This window comes from Benincasa hispida, chromosome 7 (genome assembly GCF_009727055.1).
Source record: "Benincasa hispida cultivar B227 chromosome 7, ASM972705v1, whole genome shotgun sequence".
In the NCBI taxonomy this organism is placed as follows: domain Eukaryota; kingdom Viridiplantae; phylum Streptophyta; class Magnoliopsida; order Cucurbitales; family Cucurbitaceae; genus Benincasa; species Benincasa hispida.
The window spans coordinates 44,836,844-44,844,792 of record NC_052355.1 but is presented as its reverse complement, the minus strand read 5'-3'; the positions used below and the strand labels follow the sequence as shown (position 1 = coordinate 44,844,792).

Genomic DNA, 7,949 nt, shown 5'->3' with positions numbered 1-7,949 from the left:
TTTCAGGTTAAGGGCAAAAGGACACTTCGAGGCGACTGATAAAAGGAATCATAGTTGATAGCGCAAAGGAACCGAATTCGCTTCCGCAATTTGGATTGTCTTAATTTTTGCATGTTTTTGTTTTTATTCATTCATGGATTTTCAATAATTTATTATTAATTTATTTATCTATTTATTTATTCTTTTTTTTATAATGTTTCTTGTTAAAAAGATGCCGGGTGAACGAATTTTAAGATTTTGAGATATGTTAGAACAATTTTTTTTATATATGCTTAATTGCAGTTTAAGATTTATGATTTATTTTGCTTTAATTTACTTTATTTTTTATTTAAATGAGAAACATTTATGGTCATGCATGCAGTAATGATTTCCCATTTTAGTCAGTCCTGAAGTGGGGTTGTTACAGTTGGTATCAGAGCCCGTGTTTGGGGTTCTGTAGATTGGACTTATTATGTAAGTCCAGATTTTTCCTTTGGAAAAACGCATTCTTTTGTCAGTCGCCAGGTATGTCCTTTATGAAAAGTATTAGAATAATATGCCCCGAGTTTAATAACTAAAAAAAAAAAAAAAATTTCTTTTGATTGCAATTGATGTGTTTTGTGCTAGTAAGGAAAGTAGTTTAAGGGGTGGTTGCGATAACTATAGGAAAATGGTTCGTGTTAGAGGAAGAGGCAGTCATAGCGAGTTACCGGAAAGGGTCGTGTTCCATTAAGAGCAGAATCCGTCAGTTCAGGTCAAGATCCTCATGATGAGATCCAAAAGTTCAAGATGCACAAGTTCAGACCCTCCAGGTAACAGAGGGGGAATTTTTTTTTTTTCTTTTTTTTTGGCCACCGCCCTAGGGGAACCCTCAGGGTTCAGGGGTTGCCGCGACCGGACAACCAAAAGTAGAAGGCTCAGCACACGGCCATGCCACCACGACGCAGCCCACCCCCATCGCTCCAGCAGAGGTTACCGATTGGGCTGCCACTATTGGGAAACAAGTTACAAAATCAGCTGTGTTAGATAAGCGTAAAGACATTCTGGACGATTTTACCGAATGGTGCTCCAAGTAGTTTGAACCCTAGTTCCATCAGGACACCACCAACCAAGGATCAAAGGATGCCGCAGTCCAGATCTCAAAATATGATCCAGACCAAAGCATGTCAGGATTTTCGGTAGAGGCCAAGCATTTGCGAAAGGATTTCAAGAAGTATAAAACCAGCAACTTCAATGGGTCCTAAAAGACCCTTACCAACGCAAGATTATGAGATATCTTTATTGACAGATTTTTAGTTATTATGAAATGCCCAGAGACCAAGAAAGGCTGCAGTGTATGCGTTTTTTTATGCTTTCTGACAAGGCTATCAGATCTGGTGGCAGTTTGCAGAAAGAGTAACACGTTGAGTGTAGGAGGGATCCAGTGACTTAGGGAGCAGAATTTAAGGAGAGCTTTACGCGAAGAATATATCTCGAGCACTAGGTACATAAAGACAGAGGAGTTCTTAATGGAGAGGACAGGGCACAGGATCGAAAGTAGAGGAGATATAGACAGGAAGATTAATATTTGACGCATAATATCCCAGTTTGACGAGAGAAATTTGGTCGCACCGAAGCCATGAGGGCAGAAAGGTTCATCTCAAGGCCTAAAAGAAGTATACGATGGGTATGTGCAAGCATTTAAACCAAACCATCATGTTGAGGCACTTCGTTGCAGCCGAGGTGGACCCACAGTCGGAGATGAGTTTTCACTAGTATTTTGGAGACGGACCTTCCTCAGGTCAAAAGAGGAAGGAGATACCATTAAGGATTTTCAAGCCTCACCCCCATCAGAAGGTTCAAGTGTATTCAGACAGATCGCCTTCGTCATTTTAGCGGCAGCAGGCTGTCCGAGACGGGTTGCAGTGGAGGGAGCGACCGGTGTGTAGATCGTTCGTGGGACCGACGTCACTGGTGTCAATGGTTTGGCAGGCACCGGAGTTTGTTTTCATTGCAAGAGAAGGGGCACTTGTTAGATAGATGTTCCTTACTAGGAGGCATGTTCAGGTCTTGGACTAGTCTTGTCAGGCCGTGATCAGAGGATTCTGGGTAAGCCTCAGCATCAGCAAGGGTCGTGTTTCTCTACCACTCGAGAAGAGGTCGAGAGGATAAAACAGGCACTGTTTATGACAGGTACCTTTCCCAATCCTGAAGCATCTTGCGCTAGATTGTGATTCGGGTTCGTCATTCCATTTATATCATCGCTGATTTAGTTAAAGCATGCCATGTTGAACTAGAGCCTTTTACACTTGTGTTGGTCGGTTTCCACTCCGTTGGAGAAATTATGTTAGCAAGGAGAAGTAAAAGCATGTCAGATTGAAGTGCGAGTCAATACCTGGTGTGGACTTTTAGTAGGTCTTGGACATGCGGGATTTTGATGTGATTTTGCGGCATGGATTGGCTAGCTGCTAACAATGCCAGTATGACTGCTCTCGCAAGGAGGATCTTTAACCCTCCCACGGGGAACCAGCTTTAAATTTAAAGGGCGGGGACCGTGATTTCTGCTGAAAGCCCAGAGGTTGCTTAACCAAGGTACTGGAAGTATCTTAGCTTGAGTGTCTCAAACACTAGAGAGCTAAGTCTCTTGGACTCAGTCGCCATTTAGTACGTGATACCCGGATGTCTTTCCAGAAGAACTTCTATGGTCTGCCGCCGCATTGGTGGAGATAGACTTTTTGCTATCGAGGTTGGAGCCAGGCCAATCCTATCTCGACCAGCTCCGTATTAGAATGGCCTAGCAGAACGAAGGAACTCAAAATTTTTAGTTTGCAAGAGTTGTTGGTATAGGTCATACGCCTAGTGGTCCCCTTGGGGTGCGCCGGTGCTGTTGTAAAGAAAGATGAGTCATTATGGCTCTACATTGACTACAGGGACTAAACAAGGTGGACTATAAAAAACAATGATCTGCTTCCAGGATTAATGATTTGTTTGACTAGTTGCAGGGAGCCTATTAGTTTTCTAGATTGCAAATCTTCGGGTGGGTATATCAAGTTGAGGATAGAAAGGACATGATATCCCAAGACAACTTTATTGTTCGAGGTATGGACATTATGAGATTCGTCATGATGTCATTTGGGGTGGCGATGACGTCTCTTTTAGTATTCATGGACTGATGAACAGGGTGTTTAAGGAATTTCTTGACCACCTTTCGTGATAGTCTTCATAGATGACATTTTGGTTTACTCCAAGACAGAGGCGGAGCACGGAGGAACATTTTTACGAAAGGTTCTTAGCAGGACCTTTGAAGGCGCACAGTTATATGCTAAGTTTTCCAAGTTGATTTTCTGGTTAAAGCAAAAAGATGTCCTTTCTAGGGCATGTGGGCTGTCCAAGGAAGGTGTATCTATTGATTCTGGCAAGAGTCGAGGGCAGTCACGAGTTGATCTCGTTCCTACCATAGTTGGAGAGGTACGTAGTTCTCGGGGTTGGCGGGCTATTATCGTCGTTTTGTGAAGGACTTTTTCCCGTCTATAGCCACCCCCTCTGACCCTGGTTGACCCAGAAAGGAGCTTCTTTTATTTGGAGTAAGCTTGTGAGGATAGTTTCCAATTTATCTCAAGCAAAGTGTTCGGTTACGGCCCCAATTCTCACCGTTATCAGATGGAATAGGTGGTTTTTATTTACAGTTGGACACCTTCAAGGAGAGGTTTGGGGTGCGTGTTGATGCAGCAAGGTTAACGGTAGTTGCTTATGCCCCCGCCAGTTAAAGAAACCATGAACTGATTATACCACACATGAAGAGTTGGCAGCTGTTGTTTTTGCTTTTAAAAATCTGGAGGCACTACTTGTTATGGCTGAGAGAAAATACAAATTTTCACTGACCCATAAGAGTTTAAAATACTTCTTCACTCGAAGGAGTTATTAAACATTGAGGCAATTGTAGGATGGTTGGAGCTTAGTGAGGATATATTGATGCGAGATTCTGTACCACCCAGGAAGGGCAAATGTAAGTTGTGGGATGCTCTAAGTAAGAGGAAGGTACCCATTCAGCAGCCCTTTATCACCAACAGGAGTCGTTTATGTAAGGACCTTTGAGTGGGCTGAGATAGCAAGTGGTGGTAGGGGAAGGTATCTGCGAAGTTATACCACAATTGTTCAGTTACACCAAGTTTAAGCAGAGGGTCTTATTGCTCAACGCAGTGATCCTTACTTTTAGTTGAAGTAGCGCAGGCACGTGAAGACGAAGAAGGTGGTGATTCTTCTTTGTCAGCAGGATAATGGTCTTACTTTCGAAGACGTTATGTGTTCGGCAGATAGTGACCTCCAGAATGATCTTGTTATGGGAAGCTCATAACTCCCCATTTTCAATTACATCCTGGCAGTTACCAAAATGTACCAGGACTTAAAAACGTTGTACTAGTGGAATAACATTGAAAGTGGAGATAGCTAGAGTTTGTCAGTAAGTGCTGGTGTCAGCAGTGTTAAAGGCCCCAAGACAAAAAGTCCAACAGATTGTTGCAACTTGAGCCATACCAGAATATGGAATGGGAACATGTCCGACTGGCTCAGTTTGCCCAGTTCCATCAGACACCACCACCACAGGATCAGGTGCCGCAAGTCCAGACTCAAAATATGATCCAGAACCAAAGCATGTCAGGATTTTCGGTAGAGGCCAAGCATTTGCGAGATTTCAAGAAGTATAACCCCAGCACCTTCAATGGGTCACTAAAGGACCCTACCAACGCAGAATTATGGATATCCTTTATTGAAACGATTTTTCGTTATATGAAATGCCCAGAAGACCAGAAGGTGCAGTGTGCCGTTTTTATGCTTTCTGACAAGGCTCAGATCTGGTGGCAGTTGGCAGAAAGGATGTTGGGTGTAGGAGGGGATCCAGTGACTTGGGAGCAGTTTAAGGAGCGCTTTTACGCGAAGTACTTCTCGGCCAACCTGAGGTACAATAAGCAGAGGGAGTTCTTGGAGCTGAGGCAGGGACACAGGTCAGTGGAGGAGTATGACCAGGAGTTTGACGCCTTATCCCGTTTTGCCCCGGAGTTGGTCGCCACCGAAGCCATGAGGGCAGAAAGGTTCATTCAAGGCCTAAAAGAAAGTATACGAGGTATCGTGCAAGCATTTAAACCAACCACTCATGTTGAGGCACTTCGTTTGGCAGCCGAGGTGGACCCACAGTCAGGAGATGAGTTTTCACTAGTATTTGGGGCGGGACCTTCCTCAGGTCAAAAGAGGAAGGCAGATCAGAAGGATTTCAAGCCTCACCCCCATCAGAAGGTTCAAGGTTCAGACAGATCGCTTCGTCATTTTAGGCAGCAGGCTGCCGAGACGGGTGCAGTGGAGAGGATGCGACCGGTGTGTAGCTCGTGTGGACGACGTCACTGGGGTCAATGTTTGGCAGGCACCGGAGTTTGTTTTCATTGCAAGCAGAAGGGGCACTTGTTAGATAGATGTCCTACTAGAGGCATGTTCAGTCTTGGGAACCAGTTTGTAGGCCATGATCAGAGGAGTTCAGGTAGGCTCCAGCATCAGCCAGGTTGTGTTTACTCTACCACTCAGCAAAGACATGTTCCCATTCCATATTCTAGTATGCTCAAGGTTGCAAACAATCTGTTGGACTTTTTGTCTTGGGGCCTTTACCTGCTGACACACAGCACTTACTGACAAACTCTAGCTATCTCCACTTTCATGTTATTCCACTAGTAGCAACGTTTTTAGTCCTGGTACATTTTGGTAACTGCCAGGATGTAATTGAAAATGGGGAGTTATGAGCTTCCCATAACAGATCATTCTGGAGGTCACTATCTGCCGGAACACATAAACGTCTTCGAAAAGTAAGACCATTATCCTGCTGACAAAGAGAATCACCACCTGTCTCGTCTTCACGTGCTGCGCTACTTCAACTAAGTAAGGATCACTGCGATTGAGCAATAATGACCCTCTGCTTAAACTTGGTGTACTGACAATTGTGTTAACTTCGCAGATACTTCCGCCTACCACCACTGCTATCTCAGCCCACTCAAAGGTCCTTACATAAACGACTCTGTTTGGTGATAAGGGCTGCTGAATGGGTACCTTCCTCTTACTTAGAGCATCCGCCACTACATTTGCCCTTCCTGGGTGGTACAGAATCTCGCATCAATATATCCTTCACTAGCTCCAACCATCTACATTGCCTCATGTTTAACTCCTTCTGAGTGAAGAAGTATTTTAAACTCTTATGGTCAGTGAAAATTTGTATTTCTCTCGCCATACAAGTAGTGCCTCCAGATTTTTAAAGCAAAAACAACAGCTGCCAACTCTTCTGTGTGGTATAATCAGTTCATGGTTCTTTAACTGGCGGGGGCATAAGCAACTACCTTACCTTGCTGCATCAACACGCACCCCAAACCTCTCTTGAAGGTGTCACTGTAAATAACAAAACCACCTATTCCATCTGATACGGTGAGAATTGGGGCCGTAACCAACCTTTGCTTGAGATCTTGGAAACTATCCTCACAAGCTTACTCCAAATAAAAGAAGCTCCTTTTCTGGTCAACCGGGTCAGAGGGGTGGCTATACGGGAAAAGTCCTTCACAAAACGACGATAATAGCCCGCCAACCCCGAGAACTACGTACCTCTCCAACTATGTAGGACGAGATCAACTCGTGACTGCCCTTCGACTCTTGCCAGAATCAATTAGATACACCTTCCTTGGACAGCCACATGCCCTAGAAAGGACATCTTTGCTTTAACCAGAACAATCAACTTGGAAATATTAGGGCATATAACTGTGCGCCTTCAAAGGTCTCATGCTAAGAACCTTTCGTAAAATGTTCCTCGTGCTCCGCCTCTGTCTTGGAGTAAACCAAAATGTCATCTATGAAGACTTATCACGAAAGGTGTCAAGAAATTCCTTAAACACCCTGTTCATCAGTGTCTCCATGATATACTAAAAGAGCACTCATTCGACCACCCCAATGACATCATGACGAATCTCATAATGTCCAGTACCTCGAACAAAAAGTTGTCTTGGGATATCATGTCTTTCTATCCTCAACTGATATACCTCACCGCGAAGATTTGCAATCTTTAGAAAAACACTAATAGCTCCCTGCAAAACTAGTCAAACAAATCATTAATCCTGGAAGCAGATCATTGTTTTTTATTTAGTCCACCTTGTTTAGTCCCTGTAGTCAATGTAGAGCCATAATGACTCACTTTCTTTTACAAACAGCACCGGCGGCACCCCAAGGGGACCACTAAGGCGTATTTGAACCCTATCCAACCAACTTCTTGCAACTAAATTTTGAGTTCCTTCAAGTTCTGCTAGGGCCAGTTCTATACGGAGCTTGGTCGAGATAGGAGTTGGCCTGGCTCCAACTCGATTAGCAAAGTCTATCTCCACAATGCGGCGGCAGACCATAGAAGTTTCTTCTGGAAAGAACATCCGGGTAGTCACGTACTAATGGCGACTGAAGTCCAAGGAGACTTTAGGCTCTCTAGTGTTGAGACACTAGCTAAGATATCCAGTACCTTGGTTAAGCAACCTCTGGGCTTTCATGGCAGAAATTCACGGTCCCGCCCCTTTAAATTTAAAGCTGGTTCTCCGTGGGAGGGTTAAAGATCAACCTCCTTGCGAGAGCAGTCTATTAACTGGCATTGTTACGACGCTAGCCAATCCATGCCCGCAAAATCACATCAAAATCCCGCATGTCCAAGACCTACTAAAAGTCACACCAGGGTATTGACTCGCACTTCAATTGACATGCTTTTATCTTCTCCTTGCGATAACATAATTTCTCCAGACGGAGTGGAAACCGACAACACAAAGTGTAAAAGCTCTAGTTCTAACATGGCATGCTTTAACAAATCAGCGATGATATTAAATGAATGGGACGAACCCGATTATCCAACAATACTAGTCGCAAGATGCTTCAGATTGGGAAAGGTTACCTGATCTAACAGATGCCTTGTTTTAATCCTCTCGACTCTTCTC

General features: G+C 44.1%; 1 protein-coding gene across 1 annotated transcript; it reads left to right on the top strand.

Annotated features, from left to right (window-relative positions):
* Nucleotides 1-4,497: 4,497 nt before the first annotated feature.
* LOC120081110 lies at nt 4,498-5,634 on the top strand. Its single transcript, XM_039035784.1, has one exon. It carries the CDS (start codon nt 4,498-4,500, stop codon nt 5,632-5,634), a length of 1,137 nt encoding a protein of 378 aa, XP_038891712.1.
* The last annotated feature ends 2,315 nt before the right edge of the window (nt 5,635-7,949 follow it).

What these genes read in the sequence shown, in the direction of transcription:
- LOC120081110 (XM_039035784.1), top strand. Translation starts at nt 4,498, where the DNA reads ATGGAATGGGAACATGTCCGACTGGCTCAGTTTGCCCAGTTCCATCAG.